This window comes from Osmia lignaria, chromosome 12 (assembly GCF_051020975.1).
Source record: "Osmia lignaria lignaria isolate PbOS001 chromosome 12, iyOsmLign1, whole genome shotgun sequence".
NCBI classification, from domain to species: Eukaryota; Metazoa; Arthropoda; class Insecta; order Hymenoptera; family Megachilidae; genus Osmia; species Osmia lignaria.
The window spans coordinates 3,712,939-3,736,014 of record NC_135043.1 but is presented as its reverse complement, the minus strand read 5'-3'; the positions used below and the strand labels follow the sequence as shown (position 1 = coordinate 3,736,014).

Genomic DNA, 23,076 nt, shown 5'->3' with positions numbered 1-23,076 from the left:
ACTAACCACTTCAAGTAACCAACAACGGATACTGAAGATACTGAATTTTCATACTGAACACCCGTAATTGTGATTCTTTAAAATTTTCATGAAGAAAGGAAAGAAGTATCTAGGGATGAAATTTGAAATGGAATGATCGTGCGTCATAGTGTGTGAACCCTGATGCTGATAAGGGTGGTGGTGAGTCTTGTCGAAAGCGGGGCGAGGTGATTAATCGGTACTGCGGCGGATACGTTGACGAGTCGATGCAGCCGGACTGCACGGTTCGTCGACGCGATTTTCCTCGCTTTCCTCCTCCTTCTACCGACAAGTTTGCCAACGACCGGACCGGAAGGGGTGAATGACGCCTATCCCGAGGCAAGAAACCACGGTTCACCATGGAATCGCGAACTGGCTCGAATTTCTTATATTTCTTTTCTATCTCTACACTTATCATTTGAAAATTACAATTTAATCAAGAGAAATACAAATTCCCTTTTGATAATGGAAACTAAGGGTATTTGCGTTCAAATATGTTTGAGGCAATAGAATGAATAGAAATGTTCCAAATAAACACCTGCAATCAAATCAACTATCGGACGGCGGACCACGGAGAGTGCCCCAATTTTAATTTCATTTCTAAATATTACACTGTTTCTTCAAAAATTCATTTAACTTCAGAAAAAATAATGTAATTTTCATTATTAAATATTACAAAATTTAGTATATAATTGAAAAGTACCAGTTAACGAAACGAATGTGAATTTAAGTTTTCCCGCGTAATAGTTTATACACAAGTGATGGTCCGCCACAGGCCACTGTTATTTCCTGCTGGAAAGCCTACGGGGAAGGGCGGGAACTTGGGCGATTTGATCGCGAATGTACACATATGTATATAAACTGGAATAACGTTAAATGAAAATTTCTTGATAAAATCGTCGAAAATCATTTCCAGCGAAATCTTTTGACGGGTATGAAATTTTCTCGTGACGCGTCTGTTCGGCGGGAAAGCTTTTACTGTTATATCCGAGGAGATGTAACGGAGGGGTTTATCGGCCGACTTAATGGAAGGATTATTGGTTCGCGTGAACCTGGAACGCTGCGGGAACACGTAGCCATCTTCGACGCGGTGCAGAGAGGCTTTCGTTTTCGCGTACCACGATCGATCGATGAATTTAATCTGCGCAAACAGCGGATGGCCCGTCGTTATCGATAGCTCCACCGATCTCCGAACCCTTATTCATCACTCTTCCGATCGTTTCATGAACTCGCTATCTAAACTCGAAAGCGCTCTTAACAGCTTTCTCATCGTCGTAGTTCTTTCAAATTGAATATCGTAGCAAGATGGATTTTTATCGCGAAGTGGCAATGAAAAAGTAATTGATTCTAAAGAAATACTCGCGACACCTAATCCGTATTGTAAAGGATTAATAATTGAAAATTCTCTCCTTTGGATACAGTTTGAATTCCGTTTAACCAGCGAACCGTCAAACTTGCCCACGAAATTCCCATTGGCGAACAATAATTGAAATTAATCACCGGCGCAGATACAACTGATTTAATGCGCGGCTTAATCTAGGCGCTGACACGTTCAGCATGAGACTCACGATGAGTTACGGCAATTCACGCGCAAGACAGGATCCATTTACAATGGAGACATTTACAGATTAGCCGTGCACAGGGTGTATGAGAATTCGCAACGCAGCACTGTGTTTCATCTCCGTTACAATGATATCTTTCGATTCGATTCATTCGAATTAAATATGAAGACAAAGTCGCTGGTAAACGAATAGATGCACAGCTGGAGATGAAGCCGGAAAATATAAATCAGGGAGGGAGTCATTTAATTCAAAGCTTCTTTGAGACCCTCTTTCATATTTCAAACGGTTCATTTTATTTATGTTAATAATTTTTGCTTTTCAAGATCGAACGATTAATTTGAAATTGATCAAATAAGACACCGAGTACACGACTGACAAGGAACATTACCCAATCGACACATGCCGATTTTGATGCCCTTTGAGTATGATATAAAACTCAAAAAAATATTTGACATGTATTTTTTTTTATCGGCAATCGTCCATGCTGAAAGGGTGAAAATAGCCCTCAAAGTTGGGGTTGCAAAAATTCAAAATGGAATTTATGTGCTTTTGAACAGCAAATTTTTCTATGTAGCCACCTTTTTGATAAATTTATTTGTTTAAAAGATATACTGAAAAATAATCTATTAATACGTGTAAATACGTATAAAAAATGTGTCAAATATTTTTTTGAGTTCTATATCATACTCATAGGTCATCAAAATCGGCGTATGTCGATTGGGTAATGTCCCTTGTGAGAATGGAAACTGTGTCAGGGATGTAAGGGTAGGGTGGAGAAATTTTCTGACCGCGACACGGTGGCAAAAACAGCCGTGGCAGAAACAAGAGTTCTTATCGTTTCGTCTGATCCTGGTAGGGCCATGTTTTTACTTTCTAGAGGAGAAAGAATCGACAGGTCGAACCGAGAATTTGTCGTGCACGCACGAACGACTGTTTGCTCTGCTTCGTTCGATCCGCGTAGATCGACGTGCACCGACTGCAATTTACGAATCCTCGGCGCACTATTGTCCTCCGCATACGACCCCTTTTAAAGGGAATAGCTTCAGCACCATTTTCCCTACACCGGCTGCGACACCGTTCGATAATAAATTCAGATATAATTTGAAGTAAAATTTCGAAAAGAGGCATTCGTTATTTTTCGACATGGAAAATAGAAGGTTTAGAAGGTAGACTTCTAGAAAGTAAATTATAATTCTGATCGAATTTTTTGACAAACCTTAAACTACCCTTGTTGCATATAATTTCGTATTAAATTGGTCAGATTTCAAAGCGACGGTAATAAAATAACTCGGAATAAAATAGCGGTTAAGTTAAAGTTCATATCTGGCAAGATCTATCACCGCGGGAATTAAATTCATTAGTAAATGTCGGATAAAAGAAAGAACGATCTTTCCAAGCGAACAAGACTCTAATGACACCTCGAACAGCAATAATTGTTTAATGAATAGCAACAGCGGTAGCTTCATAAATAAACGTCAATGGAAATGGTAAACATCCATCGAATGGGAAATAAAAAAAGGAATAATTGATCTTGCTCAATTAATCTTAAAACGAAGATTTTCCAATCGAAATGAAACGCATCCGACTGAATAGGTCACGTTTCTGAAGTTTGTCGAAACTTTCATCGGCTGTTGTGAAATAAACACACGCGACACCATTCAATTTCCATTTAGAATCGTGAAACGCGTGATTGCTTGTTAGCTGACATCTCTCGCTGATATTTACACGCGCATTCATCGTGATTTCTAGCTTCTCAATCGATTCAAAAGCATAGAATAACGTCACGACGGCGTAGCTGATTGCGCGGTAAAAGCAATCTCGTGAAAGTCTGTCGACCTGTCAAATGAAAAGCCGAACCTGGAAAGCTTGATTCGAAACGATTCGTCGTTGGATCAATTTGATACCGTGTCGATTTTCGAATCGCGTCCGATAAATTAACCCTCGAATAGCGGAGAAAAAAGTAAAAGAATTTCCATTTCGAAATCAACCTACGGTTAAAAATTGAAATTGAAATTTCCATTTCGAATTTCACAGGATATATTAAATTACATATAAAAATTACTATTAACTGAAATTGAAAGAGGCAATAACGTTTCCAGATACCCTGAGCTATCATATTTAATGGACTATTAAATATCTGAAAGTTTCGAAGAGGCTCAAGAATATTTGAATATAAGTACCATAACGATTTGAAATTCTATAATGATTGAATTGCGTAAAAATGTTAGGGGGAGAGAGAGAGTATCGAGTATCGAATATCCATCGTTAGGAACACGGAAGTCAATCCATAGAACATCGTGCAATATAATCGTAGTTTGCCATGCCGTTCAAGAGATCAGAATTAGTCGACGGAGAAGCTGCTCGACGATCAATTAGTTTCGATCAGGAAGCAATTTCAGACACGCTTAGCTGAATTCTTTTTTCCCATCGCGAACAAATCGCTGCGTTATACGTTCATTAGGCTACTTCCTGAATATCCGATCGTTCCCTGCTGCCGTTCAATAGCCGTTTAATTGCGATTTCCCTTCATTCAAGCTGAGATTCAGGATTTCTTTCCTTTTTTTTTTTTTCAATTATTTGTTAAGATCAACAAAGTTTCATTACGGTATAAACGCAGGTTATTTCTTCCTTTGCACCAGGAGCAGTGATGTAACTAGGTAAAGTGCACGGTGGGCCCTGGTAAAATTGCAAAATTGCAAAATTCTAAAGTTCCAAAAATCAAAAATTCCTAAGGGACCTAATCTATTCCTAAAAATCTTAGTTACGCCAATGACCAGAACAAAGGTGACGACGCCTTCAAACATTATTCCCCCCGATGGGTAATTAGGGAAAAAAGGGGTTAATGTGATTTGTCTCGGGTGATTTGTAAGATTTATACCCGGGCCAAGATGTCACGCGGATAAAAAACAGATTCGAAACGCGTCTGTATGTTTGCCGAGAGGCAACACAAAGTGTCTCTGCCCGTCGCTCGTTCATACAGGAATAAGTTATGAAACGAGCCGAGGATAAAAACTTTTTGATCCCTCTTTCCCGCAACGAGAACCTTAAGCCGCACCCACGTCTCTGCCTCGATCACGGGGATCAAGGACCAACCGTGGATCGGTCGGCTAAGAAGACGGGACGAGCTTCTCGACTGAATCGAATAACATCGGCTATCGAGTTTGCATCGAGGACGAAGCGATTGAAATAACCGGAGCTCGTTCTCCATTGAAAGAACGCGGACCTGAAAGAGGGTGTCAATTTAACCACGATCATCGTGACTTATTTCAGTATCTCTTATAGGATTTGTCCAAGCTTAACCTTGTGCACGCGAATCCTTCGCAAATCTATTTTGGAAATATAGTAATTGTCTTTTCGCTGAAACCCGAAATTTCGAAGCTAATTATTACCTGAAAATTTGATGGAAGCGATGGAAGTCGATGCGACGCGCGTCGGTTGAGTTATCACCAGCTGCCAGAAACAGGGCCGGACCTCTCGTGACCCGATATCGCAGCGGAACGTTCCGATATTGGCAGCACTTCGGCCTCTGAGAAACGAAGAACAATAGAAGCAGCGGCGTGTGCGCCGTATGCTATCTCCAACCTGCTGGTCCCTTTTGCTTTTACTCAACTTTCCGTCGAGTTTCCTCTCGATCGTCAGGGATACCGTGAACTATGACTACTACTGTGTTTCGATGAACAGGACGACCTTCGAAAACGATCGTATCGTGTGCGAAAATAGACGCGAAACGGGGATGCGCCCTGAATCGAGAGAAAATTTAGAAAAATTTATGACACGGTTTTCGAGAAACTGATTTTGCATCAAAAATAAATGTTTAATTAAAAAAAAAGAAAGAAGTCATAGAATTAATTTGTGAACCTAATATACTTGGACTTCGTTTCTATACAGCGATGAGGTAAAAAGACAAAAAGATCGTGGTTGAGAAGAAACTGTTTAGGTATAGTTTATCGTGCGACGAGCAGAAACAGCCGGTCGCCAAGCGCAGCACCGTGCAAAGAATAAATAGCTTGCACGCGAAACGTCACTTTTATGGGCCGGAGCTTTTAGTCCCGCCTGTAAAAACGTCCCAGTCCATTAGTACTCGACGACGATACGAACGTCACCGTAGCTGGCTGTGCATGCAAAAATTCACCGGTCGCTTAATAACATTTTCTCGTTCGAAACGTCGCGACGAATAGACCGCGACCACGTACCGGGTGTTGGGAACGGCCTTTCGAACGCGACCTTACACAAACGGAATCGTTTAACAATTTTCACCTTAAAGCTGTTCGAAGTTCCTTACAAATGAACTGAAGCTTCTACAATAAGAAAATTATTCCATGTATAATTGATAGATCAATTTACGGAGTTACCGTGACTTTCTAAAAATAAATCTTCAATTATACAAAAAATAAGAAAAGGGATAGAATTAAGTTGTACAGTTGCAACCAAATTAGGTTTCTCCAGAAACAATGGCGATACCCGGGCTCCTCGTCCTTCCCCTTAGATGGTCGCGGGAAGAATAACCGATGCGGGGAAGTGGGCCTCATATATATAGGCCTCTGGCGGACCACCACCTGCGCGCGCACGTGTACGCGGGAAAGTTTGAACAGATATTTATTCATTATTGGTATTTCTCAGTTATATACTAAATTTTATAATGTTTAATAATTGAAAATAATATTATTTTGTTTCAAAGATGTTTTTAATGTTAACATTATCAAAATTAAGGCCATGTATTGCTATTTTCACTACGGAAGCCTGATTTGATCGTGAGTGTACAACTAATACTATTCACCGTGATGACTTGGAATGCACAACTGTTCCACGGTCGAGAAAACTGTCTTTATTCAACGTTCTACGATTCGTATTTAAAAATAGCCGGTGAATATGCATTCCGGTGCATTTCGTTCTTGAAACGCGCGGCCTTTAACGTCATTTTTTCGTTGTTGCGACGACACTGTTGTGGAACGGAGGAATTCGCAGAGACGAGGCAGCAGCCAGAATGTGGATCGGCTTAGCGGGACGGGCAGATTGCGAGGCTTTGAGCAAGAACGAGGAAGGCTTACGAGCGGGGCTTTTTCGTTTCAGCTGAATCGAGATTAGCCGTCGAGCTAAATGAATGCGTCGTAGATTTCGTTTCTTCCCCGGCCAGTTTTCTATTCAATATCATAATAAATTTATTCCTGTTGTATACTCTAAAATTCTTTAACTTCTGTTTAGTGAAACATGAAAATAAAAAAATTGTTGTTTTTTTTGTACAAATCTTGCGTGACACAGAAATTCTTAGTGTCACGTAATTATTCATATTCTCATTGTGTATTCCAGGATGCTTTGAGTTGTCCCGGGCGAGTCAACCTAGAAACTCGATGCTTTGCTACGGTGCAAAATTAATTTTCCTCTGGACCCCTTTTCCACCCGAACTTTCTCCCTTCGGTCGCCTCGGTTTTCACATTCTCATTGTGTATTCAATCCTCCCTTGTGGACCAACTAGATTCTAGGAAGCTCGTACTTTGCTGTGGTACAAAATTAATTTTCCCTCGAATCCCTTAGCGAATCCCATCCTTCGATCGATTACCAACGAATCAAACTAGACATTTCCCGAATAATCATGAATAATCGAAATTGATTTTTTCGAATGTTTCGAAGTTTCTAATCCGAAAAGCATCAGCCAGTTCGCGATTCCAGTTACGAGCGACCGATTACCTCGAAACCTTTATCAACGTGGATGCTTTCCGCAGGAGGATCCCTCGATTCTCGGATGAAAATCTGAGCAGAAACGCCGGTGCGCCGGAAGTGAGCCGGAACCGGTGACCCAGATGCGCACGCGACACAAATACCAGGAAAAAACGACAATAATGATGAGAGTAGAGATTAACTACAACCACGACAATAAACACGTAAGACTGATTCGAATCGATTAGACGAGAGAAGTAGAGAAAAGAAGAGAAGAAGAAACGAGAAATAGAAGGAGACCAGAATATAGTGACAGTAGTGTATCGTCGATGAGAAAGATCGTATATTTTCGTCGATTTTTCACGAACAAGAGAAATAAAGGATGTAACAGTTGATGAAAGAAGAATTTCGAGGATGATGCTTCAAATTGCTTCGCGGAGCATCTTGGAAAATCTGTAGAGAAGTTTCTAATTGGGAAACTGGAATTCGAAAAACGAAGAGATGTCACTGAATCACAGATATTACGTGAGTATCAGCCATGTTTATTTTCAAAACTTTCAAATGGAATTAGTTTAAATGGAAACGAAGAACAATGGTTCCATGTAAAATGAAAAGATTGCAAGTCGAGAGCAATTAATTTCAGTGCAGCACGTTCAAACAGAAAACGTTTTTTGCATTCATGCCAATGTCTACGGAACGATGTTTCCAATTTCTTTCTCATAGAATAAACAAAGAAACATGACGAACAAATAATATTTTGAAATAAACACGAATCTATCCTCTTGTATAACAATAAAGCTTTCATTCATTCGTTCGTTTTTTTGTCTGTTTAAAATAAAGAGTCCATTTTTTAATTAATATTTGTCTGAATAAAAAAAAAATGAAACATTTTTACGAATATAGATAGTTTTCGTTTTTAAGCAAGAATAAAGGAACTATGGCTTTGGATGTTTCCAAGCTTCCGATAATATTTCTTTCGCAAACGAAGCCACGTTGAAGATGTTTCCGCGGATTGATAGGAGCGTTGTTATTTCCTCTTCGTTCCTCTGGCCAGAACTTTTCAGTCTTAAGAGCCCTGAAGGAGTTGCCGCCAACTCGAAAGTCGGTTACTGGGTTGAAATCATTCGGAAAGCGAAAGACAAACGGCTCCGGGTGGGTTTAACTAAAATATTCCTACGGATGATGTCTGGACAATGAAACCGTGTCGTTAACAGATGAACTCGATCATCGAAACCTTGTAATTCGAATTAAAACTTTCCTTAACCCTTGAACAACGGAGACAAATCGGAGCTCTCTCCATGGTCCGCCGTCCGGAAGTTAAATTAAATTGAAAATTTTCAGCGTTACTATGAAGATAGACAAAGCATAAGAAATTTTTACTTCAGAAACAAATCGGAGCTCTCTCCATGGTCCGCCGTTCGAAAGTTAACTAAATTGAAAAATTTTCAGCGTTAAAATGAAGATAGACAAAGCATAAGAAAATTTTACTTATCGTTAGTAAATTTTCAATATTTCCAGCGCTAATTTAAAAAGAAAGAGATGATGATTTTTGTAAGGAATAGAGAAAAGGTACGCGAAGAGCGTGAAAGAAGTTTCTTAATTAGCCGATGTACGGGGAACACGTGAACGTAAACCATTATCTTACAAAATTCCATTATACACATTTTGCAACGAGCTCGGCGTTGCCGCGTTAAAAGCACAGTAGCAAGGAGTATCGGTGATGCTTCAGGACACTTGCTGCTATCGTATGCGAGGCAATAAATTACATCCTCAAGGATCCCCGCTTCCCACACATCTTGCCACAGGATCGAATCCTGGCACGAAGGAGTTAAAGCGGAACGCGTCGTCGTTTCCGTTTCACTAACTGCATCGTACATTAACATTTCCCAGAGAGTCTTGATGTTACTTCGATAAAATTATTGCAATTTCAATCCTTTCGTTCGCGCCTGATAGCTAAAGTTATCAGAGTTGAAAAGTTTCACGGTAAAAGGATCGAGAAAAGAAAAGTATAGAATTAAGATAACATTAAAGAATTTTTGTTGATCAGCTAGCGAACGATTTAATCGGTGAAGAGACATTAAAATGTATAGGCGAAGTGAAAAATGCGGCTGGTACCGGCGGGTAAAAGTATTGCTGACGCGTTGGAAAAATCACTACCGTTCCTGGCGGAATAAATTATTGATATATGACCAGCCTTTTTCTCTTATAGCTCACCTCCTAGCCGAGTTCAAGACGTTAAAGGGAATAGCGCGGTTCTTCCTTTAAGGACGAACCATTTACCCGATTGAAATTTTCTCCATCAAAAGTAACACCTTTCAGTTCCTCCCAAATGCGATTGTAAAATCAATCCTCGCGAATTATCGTTTTGAACTTTAAACCTTCAATTGAAAATAGGTAAGAGAATAAAATTTGAATCGCGATACGCGTGCTGAGAAACGCACGTTCACGCCGATCGTGTCGTGGGTCATTTTGCTCCTGGCGAGCATCGGCTCCGCACTGAATCATCTCCACTATTCGTAGACGCCTACGCGATCGTTTTCATTGCTTCTACCTTCATTTTTGTTGCGACCATCGAGGCAGCCGGATGCATTTCGTTTTCTCTTCTTCTATTGCCGTGTCGCTCGCGAATCAATCGGCTCTCCCTAGTCGAGTGTCATAACACGAATGAGGATGATGGAGATAGTGATTGAACGAGAAAATCGAATGATTTACACCGCTTTAGTCGTATTTTATTACATCCTGTCGCAATCGTTTAGTGGAGGGGGTTTCGTCTCCTCGGACGCCTTGAGTTCGGGCCTGGGACCGCTAGGTCTAATTTGTTTCCAACTTGATCCTAGAATTTTTTCAGATTTTTTGAAAGCCAAGAACAGTAAAAGAAATTAATCGTCGACATAAACGTCGAGGGTGACAGAATAATTTAGCTTCGATGGAAATGTTTCTTTTCTTCTTTCTCACAGTGAAAGATTCTCTCGAATGAATTCTCTATTATTCGCTAAACAGGTTTCAGCATCGATTCTCTTATAACGAGCTGTTTATTCCGATTATTCGATGCTCGTACGCGTAGCCTGGTTGATCGATCATCGAGTAAATTGATGATACCCTCGGCAGCGTCAGGTGAATTTGACGGAACACAAGATTATTGGACAAATAATTCCTACTCGACTAGCAGATTTATTCGTGAACAGTCACTCTCGTTATCCGACCATTCGAACAGACTCTGTTGAAAAGATTCCCGGGCCCGTTCAGAATCGCATTCTAAAGAGCAATTACACGGTAAAATATGACTGGAACAGGCACGAGTAAATTTCTTTACGGGAAGACAGTAAGCCGAGCTTATCGTCCTAGCAATGAATTTCTTCTCTGAACAGTTTGCCGCTTTTCAAGATTCCACTAACGGGAATTAGTCCGCTTACGAGTGTCGCGACAAAACAACTCGTTCTTACTTGTACACTCGCGATCAAATCAGGCTTCCTTAGGAAATATGGCGATATAAGGGAAACAGGAATTCCAAAAATCTTCGTTTTCAAGACATTAATGCGAACCCTCGGACGGCGGACCATGGAGAGAGCCCCAACTTTAATTTTTAATCGTTTCTTTTTCTGAACGCATGGAATTGTCATTAAAATTAAATTTATCCTATGCTTTGTGCAGCAACCCCCGTTTAGAGTGCTCGCCCTTAAAGGGTTATAAGGTTGTCGCGTCGATCCTGAAAATCATTAATCTTGCTAAGAAGTTGCCTGAAAGTGTGACACGTGCGTTTGTAAAGCAACCGTGCTGGGATCAACAGGCCTTTCGTTTTCGGTGCTGTTACAAGATTAGCCTCCTGCGAAAGAATAAATCAATCAAAGTGTCCTACGGAAGTTGCTTTCAGGACGTCGCTCTTTGACAAATTTAACCCCGTTCAATCGAACCCTGATCAAAGATTTATATTACCTTGAATTCTACATTTCTTCACAATTGATTACAATTTTTTTTTTTATTTAAATCAAGAGTCTATCTCCTGAAACTTCGACTCGCATGCGAATTCGATCCGATCACTCTCTCGACCGGCAATTCCGTTTTCGACGCTCGACTGTTTACCGAGATTAATCGATTGCGAGTGCAGCAACGAGAGCAGGAAAGACGGGAAATGAAAGTCTGCGTAAATCCTCAACGAGTATAGCGAACTGGAGGGATGATCGCGAACGAAAGAGAGGGTGGGTTCGCACTGCCGAAACCCGCGACCCAGATACCGATCGACCCACCGACACACATTAGGGGAGGGGGTGGAGTGTGGAGAACGTTCTGCAAAAGCGAGCTAGAACGAGACGCAAGTATACTGCGTTATACTATCTCTATCTTTATTCTACCACCCCCTTCGAAAGAGGTTCATTTTTCTTCACCCTTTAACTACTAGAACCTCTTTAGTTTTCTCTGTTTCTATTTCAAATGATGCATCGTTATCTCGGATTCAGAGGTTTAATGCTCTTAACATTTTTGATGTTTTGGAATGTTTCTTTTGGAAATCCTTGTACAGCGGAATCTAGGTATAATTTTTAAACAAATTTCATATATTAGAAGAATTTTTAAAAGAACAGTGTAAAATTTGGAAGATGAAAATAATACGAAGTACGAAATTGGATCAAAGTTGTGGTCCCTCTCCATGGTCCGCCGTCCGTATGATTTTTAAACAAACAATTTTTATATATTAGAACAATTTTTAAAAGAACGGTGTAAAATTTGGGAGATGAGAATAATACGCAGTACGAAATTGGATCAAAGTTGTGGTCCCTCTCCATGGTCCGCCGTCCATATGATTTTTAAACAAACAATTTTCATATATTAGAAGAATTTTTAAAAGAACAGTGTAAAATTTGGGAAATGAGAATAATACGAAGTACGAAATTGGATCAAAGTTGTGGTCCCTCTCCATGGTCCGTCATCCGAGGGTTAATACGGTTTTTTACCCTTCCCGTCGAGCGACAAACGCGGAAGCGCCGCGACGATGATTCGAACGGTGCGTGCATACTCGTGCTCGAAATAGAATCGTAGTTACGGTGTTCGCACTTTCAGCGAGCGGGTTTGAACAGAGTCTTGTTGTAACTCGCGTGTCGACACGCTTACGACCGATCGCACGTTCGTTGATTAGTCGAGCTCGGATGTAACGGCGCGTTGTTACGGTTTGTTACACGCTTGGAAATCGATTTTCAAGATCAAGAATAGCACTTTGAGACTGACCAGAAGTTTGGAAAATTTTCACTGAAAATTTTGTTAACCTTTAGACTGCCAGGATTTTAAGAGCTTTATACCCCTTAGTAAGTTTTCAAATTTTGTGTCTGTATCTTACAAATAACATATGCGAAGTTTCGATCACAGGTAAAAACTATACTTAAATTTTCTGGTAGTCTAAAGGTTAATTGTTGGTTTTGTAAAGTACTTTGAAATACAGAAAATTCGAAACAACAAAGATAACTGGGAATAATTGGAGAAATTTTGTTGTAAGAAAATATCGCAATGGAAAATTGGAGAATAAAAGGTATAATTATTAATTAACACTGCGACTATTCGAATGATTTGTTTCCGAGTTGTAAGAGCTTTCATTTATCGTTTCCTATTTTCCCAATGAAAGGAGAAGTACAAAGAGGAAATTTCGTGAAATTAGGAGCGTCTGGTTCGCGAAACCAGATATCGTTGCTCGTCTATTACGACCATCGTAAACTGACTATTTTGTAGATAGGAAACTGGACAGTGTCCAACAGCGCGTACTCTTAACATCAGCCATTCCAGCTGCGGTAATCAGCCGTCATGGTAAACTTAACCCTTACAAGTTTGTGGGACAATCCGTTTATGCATATTACTGCTCTAAATGTGACGCTTGGTTATAGGACTTCGTATCTCATCAAATTTAATGCGGTTACGAACAGCATCGAGATTGTATCCACACCATCCAACCTAGTCCTCGATTTAAGCTACTCGCATCCGAACGAAAGAAAAAAAAGAAAATCGAAAAGATTTATCGAGAAGGCTCGTAAACTGCAGCTTCGGTATAGAATGTAAAATTTCCGGGGTATCGGTGGTGGTGATTCGGCGAGGAAAAGCGCAAACACGGGGTTCGCGTAGCACGAAATCGCTGACGTGATTGGTCAATGTGCCAAGATTGGCCCTGGGACTGGGTCACTGTTGTGGAACACAGGGAATACGCGAGTGCAATGATAATTGAAAATTTTTCGAATCTCGAAGAGGGAATAAAAGTTAAATCGAACTTGGCGTTAAATACTTTTCCAGGTCGGGATACTCGAAATGACAGATTTCGGTGGATTCGGCAAAATTCGGGTATCCGCGCACTCCCTAAATGATACACGCATCGTGCAAGGGTGGCGGATGAAATGTAGAACGGCCCTTGTAAATTTAGCTTCTTATGCACGACGTCGCTCGGATACGTGACGTATCAAACGATACCGAAAGGGCCGACTATCCGACGTTAACAATCTGTCGATAATAGACGCGTGAAGGGTCATCGAGCGTGGAAAAAGGAAAGGATTGGCCAGGGTGCCAAGATCCAGCGCAGCTGGGTCAGGACGGTCGCGTCGAGAGGGTTGCTCCCGTTAACGTTCCGTCGTCGACGGGATAAAGTATAAAGGGACAGAGCTCGAGGAACAGCCGGCCTCGTAACGGTACGTAGAAGAAGTTTGCCACGTTTCCTACGTGCTTCGAACGTGTTCATAATTTCACTCTGAGCTAAAAAAGTCCGAGAACCTGCAACCAGTCAACGTGCCAAGAACTCGGCTGGCAGCAGCCGTTGCTTCGCAGATTAGAAGACTGGGTTAATGAATTTCCTTCGAATTTATTAACATCGCGGTCTTCCACGACTGGGTCTTTGTTATACGAAACCTCGCACGTTGAAAAATTCTACATTCGATACCGAGTTTCTCGTTGCAAACGATTTATTACTCTTCTTTCCGCTCAGATAATCATTGACACACGGTGAAAGCGGTCAATTATGACCGATAACCGCGACACGGTGAATTGGCAGCGTACGATTTTTTCGATACCAAGAGAAAGCAGCGATCTCCTCCCCCTTTTTTTCCTCGTTGTTTAATTATGACCAAGAAACTTGATTTACGAGCAGAGATTGTTTGTGACATAACTGGGTTGATTAGCGGCCGGGGCGGTCTATCGAGAGATGCTCTTCGACATTCGCAATCAATGACACGTTTCTTTTATGAAATTACGATGTTGATCCTAGAGAAAGTTGCCATTTCGTTTGATCTAACTTTGACTTTCGAATCAAGAATATATACAAGGTACAGTTTATCGGTAAGATGGACCATTATAATTGGAATAAAAGAACAACGAAGTCGTCGAATAAACCCTTAACAACCCCAGGAATCGTCCCCGAGGACTCGATCAAACTTTCTCCCGAGGATCAATTAGATTAAAGGAGAGCGTTAGAAGAGGCAGCTGGTCGTTATCGCTTTCGCGACGAGGCGAGAACAAGCAAGTTCCGAAATCGTCTCGAGTCCAATTAAATTCAGACAATGTCCAGATTACGGTACTCCTCCACTGGTTACTCCATTTGGTTAAACTATACTTTAGTACAGCAAACAGCAGACAAAAGAGTCAATAACGTTGCGTCTACTTTCTTAACAAAGAAAGTAGAGATCAGAGTCCATACCCTTCTGATGAGACAATTCGTTGTTATCATTTCAGCAACCATACTATTTTCAACGAGTAAGAAGTTAATCAAGGAGCGGTAGGTATAATAGAAGTCGAGGATTTTTCCAATCTGGATTCAGCTTAACAACGTGTACACTGGAGTATTATGCGAGGTCGCGAGCCTATTGTCCAACGCGTAGCTAGCTCGGGGTCGTTATCATCTCCATTGGACGAGGAATAAGAATCCTTTGAAAGGTTCGGAAGAAAAGACGAGGAAGGATGGCCGAGGATGCATCGGCCAAGTAACGAGGTCTATATAGAGAAGAGAACGGGGTTAGGCCATCGCGAACCTGAGAGGTGATTTATGAAACAATTTCCCTTATCCCACCAGCCCTGCCTCTGTCTACCTTTAAACTTACCGCCATCCAATGTGTCAGAGGCTCTCAATCATTGGATGTTCAACCGTTCAAAGTTCAATAAAAAAAAAGAGGGAATTTTATAACAAAATAATTGTTCAGAAGGTTGGATTATTTTTTTTGGCTGTTTCCGAATGGTCCACCAAAATTGAGAATTCATGTTCGGTATACATATAACCTAAATGAACTACAAGAAACCGATTAAAGTTGGTTTTAGAGTTGAATGTCTTATCGTTTTCGAGATATCGCGGTAAGGTTAGGTTCTGTGTATGCGCGGTATCGAATAGCGCATGCGCAGTATTGAATAGCGCATGCGCAGTACCGAATGGCGCATGCACAGAACCTAACCTTACCACGATATCTCGAAAACGATAAGACATTCCGTTCTGAAACCAATTTTAAACGGTTTTTGGTAGTCAATTTAGATTATATATCGAAGCTAAGTTTTCAATTTTGGTGGGACCATTCGGAAACTTATCCTTTTTTCTTGGAATAAAATAAAATTGTTACTTTGTCAAGATTCCTTCGTTGGATGTACCATATATGATTATTATCTGACATTGCGCTTCGTAGAAAGCACGGCCGCTTGAATTTTCATAGGACCGTAAGTATTTCAACCGGACACCAGGCTCCCCTGCATTTACCTCGAGAAGAGAAACAGGGAGCGTAGGTGGATACCGTCGTGGATACGCATTTACTCGACAAATATTTCACGAGGAACCTCGAATTTAATACGGTAGCTTTGAACTTGCCTACGACGCGACGGTACACATATGTATACAGTCCGCCGGTGTGTCAACAACCTCCTTCCGAACCGCTCTACCGAGAACAGTTTCACCGGCAACTCTATCTGCAAATGTGCTGTGCAGTTGCAAAACAAGATTTCCTTGTTTAACTTCGTCTGAAATGCACTTTAAGCGGTTTTCGACCAGCTTCTTTGTTGCTTCGATAGAGTAGACTCTCGTTATATCGCCGCGTAAGCGACTTTCACTCTTGAGCGACATAACGAGTATGGGAAATTTTTCAAATTCTACAGATCTGCCAAGCGACATCCTCGATATTTGAATAGAACTACTATCTGTTAAAATAATCACTAGAATATTTTCGCGAGTCCATTTATTTCTAAATCGCTCAGTGTCGAGCTATTTCCTGCTGGAAACGAAATTTACGCCCCGAGGGAGGAAAATGGAGTGTACACGAAGCCGGTGGAAAATTTTCCAGCAAATTTACCCTACCCTCACTGACTCATCATCCTCGTGAAAGTCACTTCTCGACAGAGTTAACGTTGTCTGTTTAACTTGTATCGTTCGTTCCTGCCGATAAACACCGGCTTCCTATCATCGGGGCAACGTGAAAGTTGGCAAATATTTTTACTACAGTCGTGTCATCGTTGAATGGAGACAGTTTAGCTAACGAATCATGCAAATCAATCGGTGCCATGACATCTGTGTGCACGGTGAAATGATTCTTGCTAATCTATTCACTGAATTTCGTTGTTGGGTTTATGAATCATCAGTTTAGAATGAAAGTAATAGAATTTTTCTATCCAATATTTGGTGAAGATAAAATTTTAGATTTTTAGAACTTTGTTTAGTTGAACCTCGATCATCAATTTCCTGTATGTCTGACTAATTGAAAGTAAATTTATCGTTGAGAATATAACTATAATACTAAAGATTTTCTGAAATTTGACACAGGTACGAGAAAAACCAAGGTTCAATACAAGTGCCTAAGAAATTTTCCAAGGTTCCAAAATGAAACAGTGTCGTATAAAGTCGACCCAGCTGCACTATTTCAATTTATTTCCCCTCAAGAGAGTGGCAGGAAATTAAAATCGATCATTGCCTGGTCGTATCTCTTAGAGATCGTTTCTCCCTTCTTCTATTCCTCCACCTCTGTCTTCATCGTGTAGCTCCAGGCGACACGAGATTGCTCGTTGATTAGACAGAGACATTCGGGGCTAAATAAATAATCACGATGAAATTCGATCGACAGGTTCGATTCGGGTCACTCGAGGTTCCAGGATAGATCGATAGGTCTCCGTTTTACGAGCGGAAGTCAGCTGGAATTGCGAGTGCACTGTCGTCTTTCGACCTCGACGTTTTCGCAGACTCGTCTAATATCCTGATCATTCGGCACAGAGGCCTATCGATGCTCGCGTTGACCTTGTTATAGTATTTTTATCGAGGCTGATGTTTCATTTGGAACCGGAACTAACGTTGTAAGCCAGCTTCTTTTCAATGCTGGTCTAGTTTCTTAGACTCCTATGTTTCTTTATATCATCAATTTAAAATTCAAAGATTTTGTAAATGGAAATTTTCAAATATAATTCAAATAGAATTAAGATCATCAAGGTGTGTTCAATTGCTGGCGCCGGTAATTAGCGATCCCCATAGTAGTATTTTTATTGAGGCTGATGTTTCATTTGGAACCGGAACTAACGTTGTGAGCCAGCTTCTTTTCAATGCTGGTCTAGTTTCTTAGACTCCTATGTTTCTTTATATCATCAATTTAAAATTCAAAGATTTTGTAAATGGAAATTTTCAAATATAATTCAAATAGAATTAAGATCATCAAGGTGTGTTCAATTGCTGGCGCCGGTAATTAGCGATCCCCATAGTAGTATTTTTATCGAGGCTGATGTTTCATTTGGAACCGGAACTAACGTTGTGAGCCAGCTTCTTTTCAATGCTGGTCTAGTTTCTTAGACTCCTATGTTTCTTTATATCATCAATTTAAAATTCAAAGATTTTGTAAATGGAAATTTTCAAATATAATTCAAATAGAATTAAGATCATGAAGGTGTGTTCAATTGCCGACGCCGGTAATTAGCGAACCCCACAGTAGGATCATTGAAATTCCATCGAAACAAAAGCTGAAGATGTATCAATCGAAGAACAAGGTACATTAAAACAGTGATATACCGGTTCTGAAACGAAGTCTAGGAACAAGAAGGAACAAAGAGGGACGAGAGATAAAGGGAAGTCCAGCAGGAACGGTACTCCGCGACGTGACCGAATTAATTATCGGTTTTCGCTCCTCTTTCCTCTCGTTTTTCAGTATCGTTCCACGATCTCTGTTGCGTTCTTTCGTTTCCGTGCCATAAGAAACGAAAGAGGACGACGCATCAGGTCTTTTTTACTTTTCTCTTCTTCGGTGCTCGTTCCAAATTTCTCCTAGCCTCGGGTCTAAGCAGCAGCACTTTGACTTTCATTCTTTTCACCGACCGATAAGCAGAACACGCTGAAATCGTTATCACTCGCGGAGAGGAACGTAAAAAGTGTTGGAGAGCTGACTACGCGGTTTTCTTTTTCTTTTTTCAGGGAACAGACCCTTAAGTATATAAATCAGAGGAAAGTCCTTAGGACGATATTAACCTTGGAACTGTGCGTCACAAATATCCCTGAAAATAAGGGGACAAAAGCTGCCTGGTGAGAGGAAATACGGTCTCCGTTTGTTTGTACTCCGGGTGAAAAATTTCGGTGATTCGATAGATTCATTGGTCGAGGCTGAAAGTTGTTTCTATTCCTGACTCACAAGGAGAACTATTCAAGTGTTACACTTATTTATTAATGAAACTTTGCCAGCTTGTAGAGCTCGTCGAGCTGAACATCAGCTCGTCGGGGCAGACGGCTAATTGTTTAAAAGATATTAACAATTACAGTTAGTTACTCCTTACATTCTGAAGTATGACAAACTTACACATACAATTCGTAATCTAGAGATCCATGGTTCAAATCCTTGGTTCCCAACATTTTTTTTTTGTTTTAATGATAATTTGTCTCTTTTTGAATAACTATTACATAAAAATTATCATTATAAAAGAAGAAAAAAAAAACGAGAACCCAGGATTTGAACCGAGAACCTTTAGATTACGACTCATGTGTTTAACCACGGAGCAGATTCGTGACTTGCAAATTGAAGGTCCTCGGTTCAAATCCTTGGTTCCCAAAAAATTTTTTTTTTTTTATGATAATTTTTACATAATAGTTATTCAAAAATAGACAAATTATCATTAAAAAAAAAAAAAAAAAATGTTGGGAATCAAGGATTTGAACCGTGGATCTCTAGATTACGAGTTGTATGTGTGAGTCTGTCATACTTCTCAATGTAAGTAGTAACTAACTTTAATTATTAATATCTTTTAAACAATTAGTCGTCTGCCCACAAAACGAGGTATAGGCGTGTTCAGCTCGACGAGCTCTACAAGCTGGCAAAGTTTCATTAATACGTGAGTGTAACATTTGGGTAGTTCCCCTTGTCAGAGTTTGCTTTTTCCGAGAATTCTTTCTCCGAGCTCACTATCGATTAACCATTTATATACCAATTGTCACTAAATTTTAAGCTTTGAATCTCCATCAGCATTTAAGTTAAAACTTGCAGCAAAATATTGCTTAAAAAAAAATAAGAAGGAATCCATTCCTGAACCACGATTTGTTGTATAGACGTTTCCGTGCACCCGGTCTCTGGTTGAATCCTCTTTTCAGTGAACGAGAGAATGAAAATCAGGGTTCGAGCTCGCGATCCTGCGACGTTATATACCGCAGTGGCCGTAAAAACGCCGCACTGCAGAACGCGAAGGACTTTGGAAAACGCTGCTCTCGTATAACGTGACCCAGATGCAAGCAGCGTCGAACGATACGCGTTAAAACACGTGTCAGATACACGGACCCGTGTTGGAGGGACGTTGCCTCGAATGCGAGTCATTTTTCTCCTTCCGGCTTTGAAGCTTCTTTGTTCCTTTCGTTCCCCTCCCCTTCTTCTTTCCTTCTTTTTCTCGTTGGTCCATGGAATAATCTTCTTTTTCCACGATGTCCTGCTTCCTGTGTACGGGTAATTAATGTGTGCACGGTGATGCGTGACGAGGTCGTAATTACACGGGCACACGGCTGGATCTCTGTGGGTGGATGACCGTCGATGGGGACTGTGTTTTTTGAAATTATTTCTCAGTGCATGCAGGTACACTTGGCGCCATACTTGGGAATTTGGGGAAAGAAAATTTAACAGGGGGAAAATTTGACAAGGGGAAAATTTAACAGGGGAAAAATTTTCCTAGTCTCCATTTCATCCTTATACTCAAAGGTCTGAAACGGTGAGAGATAAGCGTTCAACGTGCACCAACAAAGCTGTGGACTAATTTCCATAGAAAGCTTCATAACGAGAAGTCGATTAATTAGTAACGGGCAGTCAAGTAAGAGTAAGGCGATCAGGGACACGAAGGAAGAAGAACGAGGCTCGTTGAAGCGTCGATGTCGGGAAACACGACAGGATGGAATTAATTATCCGGTAACCGAGGCGCGGTTAAACTCGTGTTAGAAGCACGAGACAACTCGAACGACACGCGCTCTCCCTATTGTTCCATGTTCGATCGAGATATCGTTGTTTCTCAGCTCGATACGCCTCGAACCGCTCGAGACTACGCTTTTACTCCGTGAAACATAGAGTGCACATTAGCGAGACCCTCTTGACGGTGAAGCGAGATCGAGGAAAAATTCGAATGGAAGTTTTGTTCGAAACTCGCATTGAAAAACGAAGACAAACACTCGTGGATGTAGGTCCATGTTACGAGAAGAGATGAATTGTTGCGTAAGAAGCAATTTGAAAGGATACGCTGCGAGATATGCAACGTAGGCTTTGAAATAGATAAATTTAAAAAAAAGAAAAGGCACAGAATTAATAAAAACCTACGGTCCATTGTAAAATGAGTGAAATTGATTTTGAATAAATTTTTTAAAAATCCAATTTCGAATATTTATCTTCCCATAATTAAAAATTAACGCAATTAAATTCGAAGCTTTCGAAATTGCTTTAAATTATAAATTCCTCCTCGAAACAAAAGCTGCCGACTTGGCAAAACGTTTAACAATCGATCTGGATGAATTAATAATTGCCTTCGCCGATCGCTTCCAATCAATTCATATATACTAAATAAATCAGCTCGCGGTATTTAAAGCTTCCAATTAAGGAGGGAATTTAATTTTTAAACAAACTGTATCGTAGTTGATTAAAATCCTGTTGAAAATCAGGCAGTTATAACAAAAAGGTAAGCAGAGTTTCGATCGAGCTCGAAAACGCACGGTGAAATATTAACGAATAACGGAATAAAAGCTGAAAACGAAATAACGCGAACGGTTCGAATAAATGGATCATTTTTAGCCGAGGAAACGCTTCGAATATCCTCTGGCCAGGAATCGGGGGCGAATTAACGTTGGAGGGTGGGTTCGGGAGCGGCGACACGTAATCATCGCTCGAAATCACATTTATCGGCGAAAGCAGGGCCGTGCAATCAGCGGCAGGTCTTCGGGGAGGGCGAGGTTGGGCTATCGCTCAGGATGGTCGATACCCAAGAGTGTTTTAGATCTAATTTTCAAAAACATTTAATAGAAAATGCACCATTTTACGGTTGTACAATTTTTATATCCGTATGCTATTATTTAGCAACTGGAATGAAGAAGGGAAAAGAAATCTTTGAAACGGGGTGAAAGGCACCCTAAAGCCGAGCCTGCGTGTAATCTTCGTGGTGGTTGCACATCGACGAATATCGGCCCTCTAATCCCTGTAGATTCTGCAACGCGACCCGCAAAAACGAAACGTTTCTCATTCGGTGCGGTGAATAAATTTTTATTCATTTTCAAGCGTTTTTACCGCGTTCCACCCTCTTCCTCTTTCACCCATTGGTCGCGTTCAGGATCCGCGCGGTATTATTAAAAACCGGGTCACGAAATCGCGTGGCTGTATTTATCCGAAGGCATGGGGAAAAATGCTATTTTCTTGTTCCCTTTTCGTTTTTATCAGAATTATTTTGATTTTACATAGAATAAATATTTTCTTTTTCTTGCTCTCTATAATCCTCGTTGACCCACGGATTTACCCCCTTCGAGTATTAATAAAATTGAATTTGTTAATATTTTAAAATTAAAATTTCTTATGCAAAACGCGTATCTACTTCGTTTTAGCGAAACAAGATGTACGTGTTTGATAGAGGGAGCGATCGAGATAGATAAAATTTATCCGACAACTCGCAACGGCGTGGTGTTTGAGCAAAGTCGCATTGAAAACGGGGATGCATTACAAAGGGAAACGGTAAATCAGCGGTGAAAATGGGTAGCTCATTAATAAGGAGATTGCAGGGTGAAATGGTGGTGGCACCGGGCAGCCTGCTACGAACTCGCGACTGGCAAGCTACCAAGTCACGAACAATACACCCTCAACTTCCGACACGTTCCCCATTGCTACCGATCGAATCTGTTCCATGAAAAATATCGCCTCTCTGCCGCTACTCTTCTTCATTCTTTGCAGTCAGGCTTTTAGAAAGAATTTCTCTGCTTTCCTATTAAAGATGGTACAAATATAAATAAGTTCTGAAAATAAACAAAAGTATAGCCGAAAATAATACCAGATATGTAGGCGTTTAAGTGGAGGAGGAAAGGAGGGTTTCATCTCTCCGGACGCCTTTAGTTCGGGCGGGGACCGCTAGGTGGCGGCGAGATGATCGGTGACAGTGTTCTCGCTAGCGGTCGCGTGGCATGCAATTCAAATGGTCGGCGTCGAACTGCGCCAATTACTTTATGGTGGGGGCCATAAGAAAGGGTCATTGGAAAGTAGCGCATGCATGCTGAGGAGCCAGCTAGGCTCGTCCTACGCGGATTGCTTAATTCAACCTTTAACCTGTTCGATCAGCAGGGAGAGCTTTTTTTTAGTTTCGATTAAATAGAAAAAGATTTGGGTAGGTTAGATTAGTTAATAAAAAAGTACTAATAAAAAAAGGCTTGAATGGCTTTAGTCAGTGA

At 40.7% G+C, this 23,076-nt stretch overlaps 2 protein-coding genes across 2 annotated transcripts in view; one reads left to right on the top strand and one right to left on the bottom strand.

Annotated features, from left to right (window-relative positions):
* The window catches only part of LOC143305916 (mediator of RNA polymerase II transcription subunit 20-like), an 81,062-nt gene that overhangs the window by 6,849 nt on the left and 51,137 nt on the right, over nucleotides 1-23,076 (bottom strand). The window contains exon 3 of the mRNA XM_076691138.1: nucleotides 4,970-5,106. Within this exon, the coding sequence (XP_076547253.1) occupies nucleotides 5,024-5,106 (83 nt within the window). The 3' untranslated portion in view covers nucleotides 4,970-5,023. The remainder of the gene's footprint in view (nucleotides 1-4,969; nucleotides 5,107-23,076) is intronic.
* The window catches only part of LOC117602771 (facilitated trehalose transporter Tret1-2 homolog), a 58,693-nt gene continuing 43,338 nt past the window's right edge, over nucleotides 7,722-23,076 (top strand). Inside the window, exon 1 of the mRNA XM_034321191.2 lies at nucleotides 7,722-7,760. Coding sequence (XP_034177082.1) covers nucleotides 7,737-7,760 — 24 coding nt within the window. The 5' untranslated portion in view covers nucleotides 7,722-7,736. The remainder of the gene's footprint in view (nucleotides 7,761-23,076) is intronic.